This window comes from Lineus longissimus, chromosome 10 (genome assembly GCF_910592395.1).
Source record: "Lineus longissimus chromosome 10, tnLinLong1.2, whole genome shotgun sequence".
Taxonomy (NCBI): domain Eukaryota; kingdom Metazoa; phylum Nemertea; class Pilidiophora; order Heteronemertea; family Lineidae; genus Lineus; species Lineus longissimus.
Genome location: NC_088317.1, coordinates 12,633,171 through 12,655,029, shown reverse-complemented (window position 1 = coordinate 12,655,029; position 21,859 = coordinate 12,633,171). Strand labels below are relative to the sequence as shown.

General features: G+C 43.0%; 1 protein-coding gene and 1 long non-coding RNA gene across 2 annotated transcripts; both read left to right on the top strand.

Moving 5' to 3' along the window:
* Positions 1–8,387: 8,387 nt before the first annotated feature.
* LOC135494352 (uncharacterized) lies at positions 8,388–9,515 on the top strand. The gene has a single exon (XM_064782269.1). It carries the CDS (start codon positions 8,388–8,390, stop codon positions 9,513–9,515), a length of 1,128 nt encoding a protein of 375 aa, XP_064638339.1.
* An 8,365-nt stretch (positions 9,516–17,880) lies between these two features.
* LOC135494881 (uncharacterized) lies at positions 17,881–19,937 on the top strand. The gene is made up of 3 exons (XR_010448481.1): positions 17,881–18,484; positions 18,898–19,050; positions 19,571–19,937. It is a non-coding gene; the product is annotated as an uncharacterized LOC135494881 (long non-coding RNA).
* The last annotated feature ends 1,922 nt before the right edge of the window (positions 19,938–21,859 follow it).

Sequence of the window (21,859 nt, the reverse complement as noted above, 5' to 3'; positions counted from 1 at the left end):
GGATATGCGACTGATTTCTAAACAATCCTTGCAAACTGGGGACAGTCTACACGAAAGGGTTCGTTGCAGGTATAAAAGAAAATAGTGTCCTCAGATAACACAAAATCCAATTGTTACCACCTCGTTGCAGTTTCCTTCATTGAACAAAAGAAATGGATATTTTTACAAGGTCAAGGATCATTGTTTGTGTCACCCAAGCTTGACCAGAGCTCAGGTCTTTCTTTGGGCAGGATGTCCTAGAGACAATCCATGGGACTTGTTCCCCCTTGGAACTTGCACCTTTACGCCACTGCAGAGGGGGGGGGGGGGGGGGGGGGGGAGGGGGCGGGGGAGCTGGTCTTCATCAAGGCGATTTACCTCTTTTCCCAATAGAATGGGTTTACTTAAGGATGTAACAAATTTCAGGCCTCTCCCCCGATGTCGAAACGAACCTCTACGACTGGTTTTCGGAGAAGCGCGGACTTGGTCTTCCAGTTTTGGCAAAGGACGTATCCAAAACAGCACGACAGATGTACCTCGTGTGGTGGAATGACCTGGGTGTGGAACGTCAGGGTATGATAGTTGGAGAACATCCCCAGCTTTCCGTCTTTACTGCTTCCCCAGGATGGCGATCTGGCTTTTATCAAAGGCAAGTCTCCATGATGGTTCCAGTATAAAAAAAGAAACTGTTGCATTGCATGCTCTATTACAGGGGAGTGTCCCCATTTGAGGCCAAAAACAAGACACACACACACACACACACACTCACACAGTAAGTTTACAAATTACTAGTTCTAGCTAATTGAGGGATTATTCTAGGACACCATTTTGCCGTTTCTCTGCTCTAAAACTTTTCACGCTGATATTGCTGTTTTGTTTTCTTTGCGACCCGGGTTCATCCTTAATATCGACGAAACATTTGCCTTGTTTGATGCAGTTCCAAACTACACCTTGGACGACAGAGGTAATAGGCAAGTAAAAATCACATCTTCACGAGGAAATCCACGTCTCGGCTATTCGGTGACACTCGGCATTACTAGCGATGGAAGGAAGATGGTGGTTCACATTACATTCAAAACCCCAACTAGAGGTGCAATGGCGGAGATAGAGGCAAACATACCTGAGAATGTTCACGTAAGTGGGATGATTCTGTCAAGATTTTCTCAAGTATTGGCACGCATGTAAAAACGTCTCTATCCACCGCCCCACGTTTCTCTTTGCTCATACTTCTCGCTTCCCTTCTCACGAGATGTGACCCCCCCCCCCCCCCCCCAACCGCGATAACCACATTCCTGAGGTAGCAAATCATATAGCAGAGGTCTGATAACCATGCACGTCGTGCGGCCTGCCAAAATCATTTCACAGGCTCCAATTGAATGTTGAGATGACTGACAAGGTTTTGCTCATGCACTGAAATGTGGCATAGCTTTTCAGCCATTATGATTATCTTGCAGATTGTCCAGTCGCCAACAGGATGGTTAAGGGTGGCAACGATGATAGAATACATGAAGCCATTCGTCGGCGGGGATACAACCTATCTCCACCTGTGGGTCCGTGCCAGGGTCCATCTCAATGAGGAAGTTGCTATCCGAGTCATCCAGCTTGGGGCACTAATTCAACTAATCCCAGCTAAGTCTACGCCGTTGCTACAGCCCCTATACATCACAGTGGGTGACAGTTTCAAGACAAAACTTCGATATGCATGGAAAGCATGGAGGACGGCCCACATACTGGCGGATGGTGCCTGCCCCCAAATAACCCTACTTGAGGTGGCCAATCTGATTGGGAGGGCATGGGAAGAAGTTCCACAACACGTGATTTTCAATGGATTTCTGGCGGCTGGTCTTGTGCAGGACGATGCAGCAGAGGGGGAGGCTCTTGCAGACGCCGGAGAAGAAACCGAAGAGAATGATGGACTTCATTTCATTCCCGTAATAGAATAAGAGGAAGAAGACTAAAATTTATGTCATTGGCGGAATAAAAAATACCCTATCGGTATTCTTGGTATAAAGTCGTCTTCGTTTTTTTTGTGTCACCCTTTGTAAAATCATCCACAACAAAACAGCGTGAGCCCTGCACGCGTGCCGATTCACCCATCACAATGGTAGATGATAAAGCTTGGAAACAGTGAAACCTTGGAACCAGTGATAAACCTTGGAATCAGTCTTAAAAATGCATAAAAACATTAAATAATGCCATTGGAACCTAAGGTGGTTACGAATCAATATTTGGAGCTTATTTTTAAATAATCAGATCGGAATTTGACGACGGTAGTTTAGAAATCAGTCGCATATTCGATTCAACAATCTATATTTTAGAACAACCCAGTCGTACCTCGCCTCGAGTGTACAGTACTTACCTCCCATTTATGGCATGCACGTGACGACACGCCCACCACACACCCATAATATGGACCAATCAGCGCTCCGCTTCCTACGCCACCACACGGGGCCAATTTGAACTACGGTGCAGTGTGATCATACAGGGTGATACAGAGAAGATTGACTACATCATGCAGTACCGGCTGGCACTTATTCGTACACCATCTTAAACATGACAAGAAACGTAGAAGAAGTTTGATTACCGAAAGTTTTAGCCGGGTTTGGAGATGAAAAATGTGAACAAATTCCTTCACCGTGAGCGATTTCGTACATCTTCATGTACACATTGAGTGATGTAGAGATCTTTTCGTGTCACCAGTTCTAAGCGGACACAACGTTTAGTGATTCCCGTGTGTTTATGTTTGTCCTATCTACCGAGCTCTATCAGAGCATTATAAATACAAAATTATTCTTCTAATAAAAAACGTTTTATTTTAGTATATGGAATACAAAACAATCACAAAAACTTACTTTTGCTTTCATGGAAGAGAAATAATTAGATGTTTGCAATTGCGGCCCGTCATAAATATAAGTTTATTTTCTAACGATAACAATGCATTTCAAATGCATTTAATGATGACGTCATCCTCCACAAAAAGGTTGACTCTGGAACTACTGGCAAATTGCTATGGTCTCACTAGCCAGTGGTGATCAGATCCCAAAAAACTAGTTCTTCAATCTCGAGTGATTACCATGGATACATATGGGCCTACTCTATCCCAATTGCTACTTATTCAAATGTCAATGTGCGATGTTTTTTTGTGAAGGGGTAGCTCTGACGATTATTTGAGGAAAATATCAGCTTCTTCTGTGCACTTACGCGGTGAGCAGGCCCCGCATGCTATTTATAGCTAAAGAGGATGTTGACATCGAATGGTTCCTGTGAGATTGCACATGTCCTCAAGGTAAAATTTCGAGGGCAAAATACTCAAGCAAAAGCCGCAGCGACAGCCTATTTTTATATAAAAGATTGAAATAGTCGTCAGTTGGCTTTCTCAAGGTGATGAGTAGATGTGTATGAAATTTCTTTTTCACCATCCTTGTTAATCTTTAAGTTATAAGGCATAGAGGTGAAATTTTTCAAATTTGCGTGAACATGAATTTGCGTGCCTCATGCATTGTGCTGCATCAGTCTTTGCATGACTGTATGTCTAGACGACGTTGAAACTTGGCCAGATGTATTCTACAAGAGACAAGCTATTTAGAAATGTATAGGTTTGTGTGAGAGTAAGGTACTGCCAAGTCTACAGCCGCTGGAACAGGGGTATGCATGGAATGACCTCGCGTCATTTTTAGAGGCAGGTAGGCTTGGCCTCCACCGGCTAGTGAGACTTATGGTCTCACTAGCCAGTGGTGATCAGGTCTAAAAAAAGTTCTTCAATCTCAGGCGATTACCAGGGATACAGATAAGCCTATCATATCGCTATTGCTGCATGTTCAAATGTCGGTGTCCTGGGTATTTTGTGAAGAGGTAGCTCTGACGATTATTTGAGGAAAATATCAGCATCTTCTGTGCACGTCCGCAGTGACCAGGCCTCGCATGCTATTTATAGCTCAATCGGATGTTGACATGAACTGGTTCCTGTCAGAGTGCACATGTTCTCAAGGTGAGACTTCGCGGTCAAAATGCTCAAAGAAAAGCCGCAACGGCACCCTATTTTGGTATCAATCAAAATTTAAAATTGTTATTATTTGGCTTTCTCAAGGTGATAAGTAGAAGTTTATAAAAATATTATTTCACCATCCATGTTAATTGTCAAGTTATAAGGCGGCAAGGTGAAATTTTCAAAATTTTCATCGATGTACAGGGTGTCTCATGTATTGTGCTGCCCCCATGTTCTCATGACTGAATTACTTGATAACAATGAAAGCTGGCCAGATGTACTCTAGAAGCGACAAGCTATTCAGAAATGTATAGGTTTATGTGTGAGAGTGATATACTGCAAGGTCGACAGCCACTTGAACAGGGGTATGCATGAAATGACGTCGCGCCATTTGTGGAGCCAGGTAGGCCCGGCCGTTGCACTGGCTAGTGAGACCTATGGTGGCTCTACACAGTGGGGACGGGGTCCGTTTTGTCCCCCCCCCCCCGAGAAAAGTAGTTCTTAAGACGCAGGCCGTTTTCATGTTCATGAATGGGTTCATCGTGTTCCAAATACTATTTATTTGATGCCCTGGTCTTAGTTTCTATGTGCAGATGGGATCTTTGGCGATTTTATGACCCGAGCATTTGTGAAATTTGAAGCGAGTCTCAATCCCCAGTTTAACCTCAATATGTAACTAAAACGTCCGGCCTTTCTGCTTGCCGGTTAACCGGGAACTTACTTAACATAAACTTTTAGAATTCGGTAATCTTGACTTTATTGACTTCTAGTTTGATACAAACAAGCGCTCACTTCAGACAGTCGCTTCTCCAACCCAGACTCTTTTTCCGAGTCCGGCTACTGCCACCCCGAGGCTATCGGCCAGTGGCGCCAACTCGGGACAGTCAGTGGAACTGACCAGACCATTACACCATCCCCTTCAAAAAAGGAGGGACAGTCACCCGTGCAATTTATGGTCTTCAGACACATGACAAACATCAACATGTGTACTAATTAACACTAAACATTACAATCAAATTAAATGACCGGTACAACACTTGTACAACAATAGGACCACAGTAGAACTTTTCAATAGGCCTACTAGTCCTGCCTCATATTTGTCACAACAGCAAAAACTGAAACATGGCAATTATGTGCCAATATCATCGATTCTTCCACAATTCCATGATTCGCAAACTCGAAATTTAAAAAATAATTCTAACCACTACTGCTCTAATGTTCATCAGTAGCACAAAAATACGTAATTCACAGTCCATAGAATCTCACAGTCTCTTGAAATGTCCACTCACTTGTGGAATAATACTATCATATTGTGGCTGTCAATAGGTTTAACAAGTGTCCTAACACCATGGCACGAGGTAAAAAGCTCCCTCTCCCTCCCCGGGCAACGTAGTCTCCTCCAAACAAACGTGGTATATGTACGATTGACATCTGGCCTTTATATCGTGGGCATTCTACGATTAATGAACAGCCAATCAGGAGTCCGTTATAGTGAAGGAGGTTAGGTTGTTGATCTTTTGTTTTAATATATGGTCACTGCCCGCTCGTCCCCGCTCCCCGGGCGCCCGCCCGCCCGCCCCCCCCCCCCCCCCTCCGATTCCACCCTACCATAGACCCCGCATTTAGGCCCTACCCTTTTTAGTGCAGGCAATGCTTTGAATTACCGAACATCTGCCTTTGACGTCCCCGTTATGCGCTTCGACCGTGCGCCCCGACCAGTACGAACTGCCGGTGTAAAAGTAGAAAATGTCCCCTGGAAAAAGTGTCCGGCCCTATTGTATTCTGCTATAATAATAATATTTTTATGGTCCTATTATCTGGTCTATCGAGACCATGACTGAAGCGCATAATAGAATCCTTTGTTTCCCGGACATTCTATCCTAGGACATTTTAAACTTCTACACCGGTCCAGTGTAATCGTTATTGTAGTCCTCTGAAGATATCAGCCCGAGTCAGCTTGCAAGCACAAGGAAAATAGTGGAAGAGTACCCTCCCCTGATCCCCACCCATAAACGTGCCCGCCCACGGACCCCAACCACCACCACGCCTTTGGCTGCACATTGATTTTTTTACTCTCTCCGCCTCACGTTTGATTGGAAATGCCCCCAAGCTCAGGATGATAGGCCTACTTTTTCCTATTCCGCTGGGTGATGAGTCAACCGAACGTAATCACGACGCCAACGGAGGTTCTTCGAATGCATTGCGAAAGTGACGAAATCAGCGCCTCTAGTCTCAAGATTGCGAAATGCCCCAATTCATTTGTCGTAATATATCGCTTACCATCGGGACGAAATGGATTCTGTTTCATCTCATTATCACGTCACTACGTGATCACTTGAGATAGTGTACGCCCACTAGCTCCTCACTTGTGACCTTGCTACGCTCCTTGCAAGACGTTCTTTGTTTTACTTCCACTTGTGACCCATTTCGGATTTTATCATGGATTCTGAAGTTTTGGACTACATTGATGATGATGATGTTCAAGCGGGCCCCTCTAATAAGGGTGCCACGGATACTAAGGATGCCGGGGGACCTTCCCTCGGTGCAATTCTGCTGGGTATGTCCCAGACATTAGAGCGCCTTGATAAGCGCATGGGCGAAGCAAATATTGTTGAGCAGCCCAAGAAAAGAAAAGTCACACAAGAAGCGCTGGACGCTGGTGCTGACGATGATGTTGAAATGGCCGACGATGATGATGCTGAGGCCCTGCTGGCAGGATCGTCTGATGACGATCACCCTGCCGAATATAATGAGGAATCTGAGGACGATGATCCGTTTTCCTCGATTGCAGATGAGGTTGTAGAGACCGAGAAGTGTGGCCCTGAGCTAGGGGCGACTCTTGCCAAAATTATAAATAAACGGTTCTGGGAACCGACGGCCCTTGACCTAATCAAGGAAAAACAGGCAAATTATGCAAAACCAAAGAACTGTGAGGCTTTGACGGTCCCACAGGTCAACCCGGAGCTAAGACGCAACTGTCCAAAGAGTTGAAAAACCAGGACAAAGGGCTCGGGTTTTGCCAAAAAGATCTGGTGAAAGGGTCTATTGCAGTTGCTCAAGCAACTCAAGAAATATCCAAGCTAATAAGCAAGGACAAACGGAAGCCGATCATTAGAAAGCTCACCGACGCTCTAGCGCTATTTGGCCATTCTAATTATTCCCTTTCAATGCGACGGAGGGAATTGATCAAACCGGGCCTAAAAGCCAAATATGCCGGTTTGACCTCCGAAACGGTCCCTCTCACAAAAAACCTGTTTGGGGACGAGATAGAAAAGACCTTGAAAAAAGTTGGTCGTACGGATGATGTCGGCAGAGATGCCGCTATCAGTTACAGAGGAGGCCACCGTAGTTATGGTTCAAAAAACTACGGAGGCTACAACCCCCAATACGGCCGGGGGAATTATCGAAACAACCAATACAGGGGAAGAAACTCAAGAAAGCCCTGGCCCAGACAATCATGGAAGAAGCAGCCCGGCAGCGGGACAGCAGACAGAAAGTAGAAACTAGGATTGTCACTCCGCAACCCAGCTCTCCAAAAGCTGTGGTGAGTTGCTGTCTCCCTTCTTCTGCATGCATGAACTACCAGAAATTTGTAGATAATACAATTAAGATTTCAAGATCTGAAGTTGAGAACTTTGAAGCCGGCAGAGTGGCTAAATTCAAAGATAGGTGGAAAAACTATACCTCTGACCCAGTCATTTTAAACGCTGTGTCGGGATACAATATTAACTTCATACAACAACCATATCAGGTTAAGCCCCCTCATGAGACGAAATTCACCGAGGAGGAGGGCGCAATAGTTGACAAAGAGATCTCGCAACTCTTACAAAAAAAAAAAAAAAGGGTGTGATCGAAGAATGTGATGAAACGGTACTCTTCCGAAATAAGGAGGGTGAATTTATTTCTACTGTCTTCACCCGCCCCAAAAAAGATGGGACGTCTCGAACAATCCTGAATCTAAAATATTTGAACCGGTTTGTTGAATACCACCATTTTAAAATGGAATCGCTGAAAACAGCTGTTGAAATGATGACACCAGGCTGTCACATGGCGACAATTGATATCAAAGACGCCTACTACTCTGTACCCATTTCAGAGAAGGACAGAAAATACCTCCGATTCCATAGAAAAGGGACAAAATATCAGTTCAGGGTCTTTCCCAACGGACTTGCCCCTTGTCCTCGTATATTTTACCAAACTTTTGAAGCCTGTTGTGGCAATGTTGAGGAGAAGTGGAGTACAACTGGTAGTCTACATTGATGACATTTTTACTTGCGCTGGAAGCTCGTCGGAATGCCAGCGCAATGTTCGCCTAATTGTTGAAAGCTTACAGACGTTGGGTTTCATAATCCACCCAGAGAAATCATCTTTACACCCCAAGCAAACAGCTACTTTCTTGGGATTTGAAATCGATTCATTATGCATGGTTGTGAAAGTTGCAGCCAATAAACGACTAGGGATAAAAGATGCATGTAATGAACTCCTCCAACTAACCAATCCCAGGATAAGGTTTGTGGCTGAAGTCACTGGGAAACTAGTTGCAGCATGTCCGGGTGTGCAGATGGGACAACTTTATTACCGGCAACTTGAGAATGAGAAAATCAGTGCACTGCGGCTTTCCCATGGCAACTTTGAAGCCCGGATGACATTGTCTGACCTCGCGAAGTCTGATCTGAAGTGGTGGGTCATAAACATTGACAGTACAAGTAAACCACTCTCCCTTGGCAACCCAGACTTTGCAATCTGGACTGATGCTTCAGATGCTGGATTCGGTTTCTCAAGACCGGATATTAGTGTGACCAATGGGGACACATGGAAACCAGATGAGGCTGGTATGCATATAAATGTGAAAGAAATTACTGCTGTTTGGTTTGCATTAAAGGCGCTGTGCCCTCATGAAAGAGATAAACATATAAAAGTATTCACTGATAATATGACCACCTTGGCGTACATAAGAGACTTTGGTGGGAGCCATTCCTTGCAATGCAACGAAGTGGCCAGAAAGATTTGGGTTTGGGCTAGGGATAGAGACTTGTGGATCTCTATTGCCCATGTTCCGGGTGTTGATAATGTTACAGCGGATCGGGCTAGCAGGCACTTTGATCATGAAACAGAGTGGATGTTGGACCCAGATGAGTTCAGAAATATCATGCAACATTATCCAAAATTCGATATAAAGCTCGACCTTTTCGCATCGAGAAAAAACTATCAGTTGGATAGATTTATATCCTGGAAGCCCGATCCGGATGCAGAGGCGGTAGACGCATTCACCTTGAATTGGGGAACTGAAACATTTTATGCTTTCCCACCTTTCAGTATAATCAGCCGAGTCCTTCAAAAGATCATCCAGGACAAGACCTCCGGCATCCTAGTGGTTCCAGACTGGCCCACTCAGCCTTGGTATGCGACAGTGAGGAAGCTGTTGATAGACAAGCCCCACATCATTCAAGCGAGGAAGCATCTCCTACGAATACCGGGAGTAGACAAGCTCCACCCACTTTGGAAACGAATAAAGCTCTTGGCCTGCCCCTTGTCAGGGAGTCGTTGTTAGAGGAAGACATTTCTGCAGAGGCCGCCGAGGTTATCTTACGGTCTTGGCGGGGCGGGACACGTGTCGGTTATGACTCATATCTCAGGAAATGGGAGTATTTCTGTCTCAGGCACGGGTGTGATCAAAGACATCCATCTGTGAGCAAAGTGCTTGATTTTTTGCTACAACTATATAAGACTGGCCTGGGACATAGTGCACTTAATTGTGCAAGATCAGCGCTGTCTACCATAATCATCTTTCCAGGAAATGTGCCTTGCGGACAACATAAAAGAGTTTGTCAATTCCTCCAGGGTGTCTTTAACGAAAGACCTTCATTGCCACGCTATACGGTTACATGGGACATCAATCTCGTCCTTCTTTACCTTGAAAAAGTGGACACTTCTTCCATCAAAGAGTTGTCGCAAAAGACAGTTACCCTATTGGCCTTACTTACAGGTCAAAGGTTACACACACTACATAAATTAAAAAGGGAGAATCTCAAGTTTTCAGTTGGTGTGTGCAGTTTCTATGTGGATTCTTTGCTAAAAACAACTAAGCCAGGCAGACATCGGAAGGCCATTGTCTTAAAAGAATTTACGGATAGGCCTGATTTGTGCATTGTTGACACGCTTAGACATTATGTCTCACGGACAGATGATGCCTGTACGGATGGTGCTCTGTTTATTAGTTATGTGAAACCTAATAAGGCGGTTAGCCGTGACACACTTTCCCGTTGGGTGTCGTGTTCTTTAAGAGACTCTGGTGTTGACATTACATCATTTTCACCACATTCTTGCCGTTCTGCCTCTACCTCAAAAATGAAAGCGATTGGTGTGCCGATAGACGATGTCTTGCATTGTGGAGGATGGGCAAATGCAAAAACTTTTGCGAAATTCTATGATAGGCCGGTTAACACATCTGATAATGATGCCAATGCTGGACAGGCTCTAATTAAAGCGCTACCTGCTAAATAGTGGTTTGCTGTCGTGTTCTGGTGACTTATGCAACTTCATACAATATAATATGTACTAGTAGAGTCGAGTTATTACATACTCTAATACAGTAACTAAGGTAGTTTGTTTATTGTTACTCATGTCCTCAAGTCTTTCAAGTCTCAAGTGATCACGTAGTGACGTGATAATGAGATGAAACAGAATTAAAAAATTACACGAGACTTACCTGGTAAGTTGAAGTGTGATTGTGATTCTGTGAATCTCAGAATCACAAACGGAGGGATCACGCACCCTCCCTAGGTTTGTTCCCTTCCCTGTGATCCTTTTTTTTTTTTCTTTGAGGACATTCCGTATTTGTTTAGCTGAGGATTCAGCTTCGTTCAATAGTGAGGAGCTAGTGGGCGTACACTATCTCAAGTGATCCCTCCGTTTGTGATTCTGAGATTCACAGAATTGCTAATTGAGTAATAGGGGGCGTGATTCTGAGATTCACAGAATTGCTAATTGGGTAATAGGGGGCGTGTTTTGAGTTTTTTCTGCCAGTTGGCTGAAAAGTACGGAAGCGTATTAGTGCCAACAAAAAAAAATTAAAAACTATCTCATACGTACGACTAATTAAGTCGTTCGTTCGAGTTAGTATCGCATTCGTTCGACTTTCTATCTCATTCGTTCGACTTTCTATCTCATTCGTTTGAGTTAGTATCTCATACATATGAGATAATAACTCATACGTACGACTTATCATCGCATACGTACGACTTATTATCTCATACGTATGAGATATTATCTCATACGTATGAGTTATTATCTCATACGTATGACTTATCATCTATGAGTTATTATCTCATACGTATGAGATAATATCTCATACGTACGACTTATCATCTCATACGTACGACTTATTATCTCATACGTATAAGATAGTATCTCATACGTATGAGTTATTATCTCAATATGTACGACTTATTATCTCATACGTACGACTTATTATCTCATACGTACGACTTATTATCTCATACGTACGACTTATTATCTCATACGTACGACTTGTTATCTCATACGTACGACTTATTATCTCAGACGTACGACTTATTATCTTATACGTACGACTTATCATCTTATACGTACGACTTAATTATTATCTCATACGTACAACTTGTTATCTCATTCGTACGACTTGTTATCTCACACGTACTACTTGTTATCTCATACGTACGACTTGTTATCTCATACGTACCAGTTACTATACGCCATACGGATCTGGTTCTGTCGAATTCTAAAATGGCGGACGCCGTTGGTGACAAGGTGCGCGTCTATTTCTATCTGGGGCTCAATTACAAAGAGATTATAAAAACACTAGCTCATGTCGACGGCATCATACTCAGTCTCCGGACCTTGAACCGGATCCTCTCCAAGTCTGGCTTATGCAGACGCAAGAATAAGGCTGACATACTTGACGTTGCTTTGTTTATAATGAAAGATTTGGAGGCGGCAGGGAAACTTCATGGTTACAAGTTCATGCACTTGGAGTGCATACAAAACGGCCTTGTAATGTAATGTAAAATTTATATAGAGCGCCTTACCACCGTGAAAAAACGTGTTCAAGGCGCTACTCCTCAAAAAGCTCCACGGAATAGCCATGCTTTCAGCTGACGCTTGAAGGAGAAAATATTGGTACTTTGGATTGATTTGATTTCAGAGGGGAGCTGGTTCCATAGGAAGGGGGCACATGCAGAAAAGGCTCTGTCGCCATACGAGGTCCTGGTGCGTTTTGCTAGCAACCTGACACTAGATGAGGACCTCGTATGACGAACAGTTTTTTTCGAGAGGTAGATGGAGATAACCAGGGGCCAGTCCGTGGAGCACCTTGAAACAGTGAAGTAGCACCTTGAACTGAACACGTGCCTCAATCGGAAGCCAGTGCAGTTCTTTTAGCACGGGTGTGATATGCTCACGCTTCCGTTTTCTACTGACCAGCCTCGCAGCTCGATTCTGTAACAGTTGGAGAGGAACAAGGGATCGTTTAGGCAATCCGTATAGTAGCCCGTTATTGTAATCAAGTTTTGACGTGACAAGGGCATGAACAAGCCGCTCAGTACAAGGCTGATTAAGATACTTTCTGATCCTACCTATCTTATATAAGCTAAAATTGGCGGCCTTGCAAACATTTTTTATCTGAGCTTGCATGCTCATGCCCTCATCCAGCCAAACACCAAGATCCTTCACATGCTTGATTTAGGGACCCAGACTCCATTTACAGTGATACCTTGAACTGAACCTGTCCTTCTTAGCGATACAATGTTCAGCATATCCGTCTTTGGAGCATTTAAAGCAAGTTTGTTTGCAACAAGCCAACCCCCAACCCCCGATATGCAATCCTCAGTGCGGGAAACAACCACACCACTCTCCAACATCACCACACCTCATGAAATTTATAAGTTGGTTGTCGTCAGCGTACAATTGAAAAGGAATGGTCCAGTTCCGCATGACATCACCAAGTGGCAAGTTGTAGATGGTGAAGAGAATGGGTCCCAACACAGAGCCCTGAGGCACACCGAAGTGAAGGGAGATCGGCTCAGAGCAACAACCACCAACAGCAACCGACAGTGTCCTGCCATGGAGATAGGATGAAAACCACCTCAACACAGTGTCTTTTAGACCAAGTCTCTGCTGCAACCTGTCAATGAGAATACTGTGGTCGACAGTATCGAATGCGGCAGAGAGATCAAGAAGGACAAGAATTGCCTCATTTCCATTGTCCATGCCTGTAAGAATGTCATCCGTAATCTTCAGTAGAACTGTCTCGGTGCTATGGCACTTACGGTATGCAGACTGATTGGTATCAAACAGACCATTCGACGACATGTGCTCATGCAAACGACAAGCCACCACCTTTTCAACGAGCTTTGATACAAAGGTGAGATTGGAAACTGGCCGATAATTGCTGAGGATGTCTTTATCAAGAGATGGTTTCTTTATCAGAGGCTTCACCTGAGCAAACTTGAGAGTAGGCGGAACGTAGCCACACTCGACACCTCAGTTTGTTTTTCTCCTCTCCGGCCATCACCTGAAACAATAAACGTAGGCCTATACAATCTTGATCAGTAACCCGCACCGCCAACTTTCAAACTCAGAATATTGAATATAAATATAGGCCCTATATATGTTGAATAAAAGACGAGAGTGTGTCGGTTCTTGAGGCTTGAGATTTATAACTACACAGTTGTGTCACTTCATTCCATGATCCTCATCAAGATATGATCGGCCTAGGCCTATAAGAGACATCGTTTGTACAGACTACAGGGGCGGATCCAGCGTAGCTGGACGGGGGGGGGGCTCTATTGAGGGCGAAGCCCGAATATGTGAGCACCGCAGGCGCGAACTTTGGCGGGGGGTCTAGGCCTAATGGGGGACCTCCTCCACAAAAAATTTGAAACTGAGATGCTCTCAATCTCGTGCGTTTCCCAGGTATCTGAGAGACAATATTAATATTGGGCGTTCTCGTCATATTGACCTGGCCATCTGGACTGACAATACCTACCAAACTGTACAGATGCCGAGCTAATCAGAGCCGATCGACAGGACAAGCAAAAATCGGTGCGCACGTGGTGAGAATCAAAATGGCGGATATACGCGTAGCGTAGCGGAGGCCCTCTGGTGGCGAGACTAAGAGTCCACATGTATTCAACTACGTATGAGATAATAACTCATACGTATGAGATAATAACTCATACGTATGAGATAATAAGTCGTACGTATGAGATAATAACTCATACGTATAAGATAATAACTCATACGTATGAGATAATAAGTCGTACGTATGAGATAATAAGTCGTACGTATGAGATAATAAGTCGTACATATTGAGATAATAACTCATACGTATGAGATACTATCTTATACGTATGAGATAATAAGTCGTACGTATGAGATGATAAGTCGTACGTATGAGATAATAACTCATAGATGATAAGTCATACGTATGAGATAATAACTCATACGTATGAGATAATATCTCATACGTATGATATAATAAGTCGTACGTATGCGATGATAAGTCGTACGTATGAGTTATTATCTCATATGTATGAGATACTAACTCAAACGAATGAGATAGAAAGTCGAACGAATGAGATAGAAAGTCGAACGAATGCGATACTAACTCGAACGAACGACTTAATTAGTCGTACGTATGAGATAGTTTTTAATTTTTTTTTGTTGGCACTAATACGCTTCCGTACCGCTTCCGTAGAAAAGAGTGGAAATATCAAAGTCTGTCTAATCTGTCGATTATCAAAAAATTTCCGTGGTCAATCACCATTTTATTTTTCACCATTTACTTGCCCCGACTATCCGGAATAATGTGGTGCGGAGGGGTATCGAGCGCGTCGCCAACAGCCGGTATCCCGTGACGTCAGCAGGTGGAGGGCCCAGTGACGTCACTCCCGGACCGCATAAAAGCCCTCGCAGGCCTCGTCTCGGGGCAGAAAACAACAGAAGTCTACAAAGTAAGTTTATCCCGTATCTTGTCCGGTTTCGTGCACATTTCATGCATAATGCACCGTATCATGCTCGCACCTGAATATTTGTGGTAGTGCACACCTGAATCAGCCCGTGGGTCACCCCGTACGGCCTCTCGCTAAAAGTGGCCGGCACTACAATAACATAATCTAAATTTCAGATTCACAACACCACGCGTTCTTTGATGCGTCGCGGTCAAACATTGCCAATTTAACTGCTAAAAGGCTTAAAAAATCAATTGTGGTCTTGTCTCATACAGCCTTACAGGTAATAGGTAATGGTTAGTGAAGATTTAGCAGGTATCAATATTATTGTGAAGTTTTCTTTACATAATCGACATTGGCGGCGTTTGGCCAACCAAACCAGCCAGCCCCTTTCGGTACAGCCTGCATACAATGTCAATAACATAGGCCTATGCACATGATGCATCGAATGTAACTGAAATGAAATGCATGAACAGCAGGCTGTGTAGACTGACAGAGGTATAAAGTTATTTATGGACCCTTGACATTTAATAATAAGCGGAATCTTGATTTGTTTGCTTGTTTCACCTAGTACTATAGGAGATGGGTAGGCCTATTACTAGTATTGGTATTATTATGTTATGTTAGGTGAGCACACTCACTGACACTCACACTCACGGGCCATCATGGCCATGGCCATGCAGACGCAGTGACAGTGTGGGCTATTATAAATCACATAAACTGTGAGATGCAAACTTGTGATATCGCGATATGGGTAGGTAATCATTAAGTGCATCTCACGGTTTATTATAAGCCCACAGTGTGACGACAATCACAATTGAATAATGTTGATGCCAAAATCATGAAATGCGAGTATCGTATAGCAAGGCTATAGTTTGTCCAAGTTGTTATGTAATCTTGGAAATCTGGACTTTTACTACAGCTACATTACAGTCATAGGCTTACTCTGATGAGTCTGAAAAGGTTCCCTTCAAACTTGGTACATGTGCAAACAAAATTGACATTTGGATTGTGAAAAAAAAGGATGCAACTGTGACTCTTTCCCGTTTCCCTCTCTCTGCAACCAAACAATGGAGAGAAAAAAGTTTTAATCCTTCTCGTATTGTTCTGGACACTCTCCACGCATGCGAGGAGTTTGGTCAGGGTCTTTCTCGAAACTGTCTATTGTACTGCCACAGCGTGAGAAGATGATGGTATGGTACAAATGTAGATAGCCATGGTATCTAGCACTGCATTTACAGAAGCTTAGCAGCCCACCAGGCCTTCATGTAGGCCTACCGGTACATTGATTTAGTTAATGAATTATGAGTGACTTCCTCACCCACGCTGTTATTGTAACTGAACCACTGAGGACCAGGAATGGTTATTAAAAGTGGACCCACAAGGATTATGATGACAGTACAGTACTGCCACTTTTTAAAGGGTAATTAAATAAGCGCCATGTCTACATGACAGAAATAGTAAAATGGGGATACAATACAAAGCAGACCTGGCGATATATTATCGTGCAATGTTAGCATCATTGGGAATTGCCATTCTAAATTTTAACTTCTTCATCTTTGCGAAAATTCTGGCTGCATAGCAGCCATCTTTGAAATCTTTTTTCTGATTTCATTGCCAATGGTTGTATGCAGAGGTACAAATAATACCCAAAAGATTGAGGAGCAGATACACTGCCACTAAAAGTGACTGACAATAATCTTCAGATTGTGGCATGTGACCTCTTTGCTAGACCGTCTGACCCAGATTTGTTTGCCTTCTCTTTTACACTACAGGCTGCACCAGCAAGTAGGCCTGAGGCAACTTCTCAACCTGTGAACAATAGGAAGTCAGTCAAAGCTAAGGTATGTGTGTGACCAAGTTTCCATCACCGAATTCTTGTCATGTCCAATCTGTCATCATGACTTTATGGGAAAACCTGTGGCATGTTTGTCAAGGTTCCGCAGCAAAACATCCCCATAGCATAATGCTGCCACCTCCGTGCTTCACAGTCAGTACGGTGTTCTTTGGATCCCCCCCCCCCCCGTTTTGCCAAACGTACTGCTGGTAGTTGTGGCCGAAGACTTCGCTTTTAGTCTCATCAGACCAAAGAACACTCCTCAAGAAGGCTCTGTATTTGCCCACATGTTCTCTCGCAAACTTCAGCCTTGCTTCCCGGTAGCGTTTTTGAAGTAAAGGCTTCTTTCTTGCCCTGCAGCCTCGTAGTCCACTACGATGCAAGACCTTCTGGACAGTGGACAGTGACACATTTGTCTCTGTAGCTTCTAATTCCTGGCAGAGGTGTTTCTTGGTCGTCTCGGGGTTAATGTGCACCTTTCTAACCAATGTGGGCTCATCTTTGGCTGTCAGCTTGCGCTTTCTTCCTGACCTTGGTAAGGTTGCTGTTGTCCCTGGGTCCCTGTACTTCCGCTTTATTGTCTGAACTGACGCCCGTGGCATATCAAACTGCTTGAAAATGGCTCTTAGTGAAGTACCAGACTGGTTCAAGTGGACAGGCGACTCTATCAGATCTTGAGAGTACTCCTTTGACTTCCCCATGATGGCTCTAAGCTGGCAAATGACCTGAGCAGAAACCCAGTCCCTTTTATACTGCTACAGTGGCGCCACCTGAGCTATGACATAATCATGATGGTCAACAGGTAGTTGAGACAAGATAAAAGCCATTGTATGACATATTTGCCCACCTCAAGGCCAAACAACTAGTAGATAAGGTAGGTGTATGTAAACTTATGACACTCTGAAATATGCATTGTTTTCAAATAGAGCTCATAAAAACAATGAAATTAATGAAACAGAAGTATGTTTTTTAGTTGATGACGAGATGTGATGATAGACTTCCTGTAAACTATATACTATTCCCACGTTCTGTAGTTGCAGAGAAAGAGACAGGGTTAGATCATCCTTTGAATTGTTTGTAAACTTTCGAGCACGACTGTACTCTCTAATTTTTGCCTTGGCCTCCAGAAATAATAGTGTATTTTCAAATTCTTTCTTATCAAACCTGAGTGTGTGTTATTATTGCACCACCAATATCCAATTTGATAACCAGTACGCATGTACCCAATGGTTTGGTTGTCTAATTTTCTAATTGTAATTTCTAATTCTAGTGTGAAAGTCAATAGTTCCCTTTTTTGTCATGGTAACGTTGTGGGCATTTTCTATTCTTGGCTCACATGGGTGAGCTTATATGCTTACGATTTCATCTTGTCCAGCATTGTTGGCTTTGACTTTGTCTGTCGTTAAGCACTTTTATCATATACCCTAAGTGCAGTGATCTGGCAGACGTATATGATAAATAGAAAACTGCACGAGTGTCTGATCCGAGTATCCAGATTGCACTCGATGATTTTCTACGCAGGTCGAGAGCTTTTCAAGCCGTAGAAAATCATCTCGTGCAATCTGGATACTCGGATCAGACACTCGTGCGGTTTTCTTATTGTACATGTACATGTAAGAAGCACTATCAATGGAAACACGTACCACTTTTTTCAGAAAAGAAAAGCCAGCAAGGGAAAAGCAAGCAAGGCGAAGGGTAAGAAATTTTTATTAGATTCAAGTTGCCGTGTTGGAAATAACAGTGGTCATAAGATATATAGAAAATGTAGCACTTGTCTTCATGGCATCATTGCATCACATCATCAGGAGGATAGGATTTTTGATAGAAATTTGCAACCATAAGCTGATTTAGAAATTTGCAACCATAAGCTGATTTAGAAATTTAATTTGCGGAGCAAAAACAAACAGTTATGTGATATTTCCATTGAAATAATGGACTCCTCGGAGTGCATGATGCAATGAGATTACAAAGAAACATTTAGCCAAATGTTCAGTTGTTGAAAGGTTTAATGAGGAACTGACCCCTGTATCCTCATATCCAATGGGGGGGGGGGGGGACAATTTGGTCGCATGGCCATCAGAATGAAATGTAATTGACTTATTTTGCAGGAGACTATTGCGCAGCTGAGAGAATAGACAACTACGACCCCAAAAACAACACGTATTACATAAAGTGGCAAGGATATGATGCGTCCCACAACTCATGGGTGAAAGCGGAAGACGTAACTTCTCCTCTCATCTCTTCTTACAAAGAGAAATTAGGTAAATCATGATTGAAAGGATTATGGCTGTGTGCTCTATGCAGTTGATGTTGTAGTGGTTGTGAGTCAAGCTGATGCAGCAGTTTCTTAGAGGTAGTGCCCAATTCGAACAACTGTAGCTTATCACATAATTATCGTTTATCAGAATTGTGGAGTCAAATGGAAGGATTGACAATCAATTTATTGAAATTCCTTCAGATGATACATTAAAAGATGTCATAAAACTCACCTGTCCATTCAAAAGGCTTTTGTATTGCAATTACAGAACGGTTTCTATTCAATAAAAACACTTCGCTGGTGAGAAAATTGGTGGGAACACTTCAAAGCAGTGGAAGTCTTTGGTTCAAAGGCATCTCAAACCAGTATGAGGTTGCAGCATGAATGCAGTGTAATTGAGATTTGCTTGTTTTCTTCGCCTTAATTCCATATATTTTGGTAGTGTACCCTTGAAGAAAATGATATGATGTCGTGTGATACTAATATCTGAATAATAGTGGTTCTTTTAATTTCCTCTATTTTAGGTTTCGGAACGCACAAGAAGTGATGCACCTCATGTCTTTCGATTGTTGAAAAAATTGATGTGAATTTGTGCAAATCCTCCCGCCTGTGTTTTTTTGTTCAGTGGAATTCACGTATTTCGGTATTCCTTCTTCACCTCCACGCATTATTCATTCTGACATAAACTCACATGATCACTTTTGATGAAAGATTACATAATGGATAATATTGAATTCGCACAAATATAGTACAATGTAAACTTATCATATCTTTCAAAGGTCTCATTAAAAGTAAATGTAAGTTACATGTACATGTACTGTGGAATTATTGTTTTTTCAGACAATCTGTGGCTGTTGTATACATGTATCATTCAATAAACGTGGCGTTTTTCATATTATTAGATACATATATAGTCTTGCCTTTATCTTTGCTACCTCCCAGCGACTTGACTACATGTATTATAAGGGACCATCTCAAAAGTATTTTGAAGCCTAAAAGACTACGGGTAAGTCATTTAGTCTTTTTGAGTGTGGTCACACCCAAGACTAAGTGACTTGAGTCATTTTTGCTTCAAAAAACATGTACCTGTGAGATGGTCCCTGAATTCATACCTTGAGACAATATCCAGACCGGCACTTAATACTGAGTTTCTCTTGAATTGGCATCAATAGAGAAGTCTGGCTACATGTGCTAGGATTGCAAATTACAGGGTACTTTACATGTACATTGGACTTGGAGCCTCCCTCGGTGGATACCTCTCTAATAAGGACACCAGTGCTGAATTGGTTTGGGTGGAATTCCACAACCAGGACGCCTTTCAATTGCAGACGATATTGGAGTGTCCTAACAGCAAGGTAACACTTTACTTAGACAACGTCACGTCCAACAAGAATACACCTGCCACATACGGAAATACTGCCTTTGAAGACATCATTCAGAATGTTTGGGTTACTTAAGGATTTGTCACACCCACCCAGAATATACACAAGATGTCATTGAAAATGCTTAAAAAAATGTCACATCCCACCTGAATACGCCGAACGTATGGAAATACCGTCTCTGAAGACATTATCCAGCATGGTCGGTTTACTTTATACGACACAATGTCACATTCAACCTGAATACGCCTGATCGTATGGAAATACCGTCTCTGAAGACATTATCAAGCATGGTCGGTTTACTTTCGACACAATGTCACATCCCACCTGAATACGTCTGATCATATGGAAATACCGTCTCTGAAGACGTCATCCAGAATGGTCGGTTTACTTTCGACACAATGTCACATTCAACCTGAATACGCCGGACCGTATGGAAATACCGTCTCTGAAGACGTCATCCAGAATGGTCGGTTTACTTTCGACACAATGTCTCATTCAACCTGAATACGCCTGATCGTATGGAGATACCGTCTCTGAAGACGTCATCCAGAATGGTCGGTTTACTTTCGACACAATGTCACATTCAACCTGAATACGCCTGATCGTATGGAAATACCGTCTCTGAAGACGTCATCCAGAATGGTCGGATTACTTTCGACACAATGTCACATCCAACCTGAATACGCCTGATCATATGGAAATACCGTCTCTGAAGACGTCATCCAGAATGGTCGGTTTACTTTCGACACAATGTCACATCCAACCTGAATACGCCTGATCATATGGAAATACCGTCTCTGAAGACGTCATCCAGAATGGTCGGTTTACTTTCGACACAATGTCTCATTCATCCTGAATACGCCTGATCATATGGAAATACCGTCTCTGAAGACGTCATCCAGAATGGTCGGTTTACTTTCGACACAATGTCACATCCAACCTGAATACGCCTGATCGTATGGAAATAATGACTCTGAAAATGTCATTCAGAAGAGTTGGGTTTACCTACATGTACGATATGATGTCACTTCTAACCAAAATACTGCAGCTGCATATGGTATGTAATTCAGAATGATGGTTTACTTGAGACAATGTCACATCCAACCAGAATACACCTACCGCATACTGAAGTACGGTCTTTGAAGATGTCATTCAGAGTAGTTTAATTTTTCTCAGTAATCCAACAGCCCGCTACATGTATATGTGTACATGCAGGACAATACAATGGTCAGTCACTTCAGAGCGTGGCCTTCAGGGGATGGCACAAGGACAAGGGCAACTTGAATACACAACCTTTCTCAGTCAAGATGAGGCAGATGCTACTTGACCATACACATCTTTGACACACCTGTCTGCTCATTTCCGGCAAAAATTGATGGTTCTTTATACATGTAGGCAGCCTGATCAGCTGTGTTCACCCAAGGTGAGCAA

Coding starts and splice junctions, on each gene's coding strand:
- LOC135494352 (XM_064782269.1), top strand. CDS start 8,388: ATGGTTGTGAAAGTTGCAGCCAATAAACGACTAGGGATAAAAGATGCA.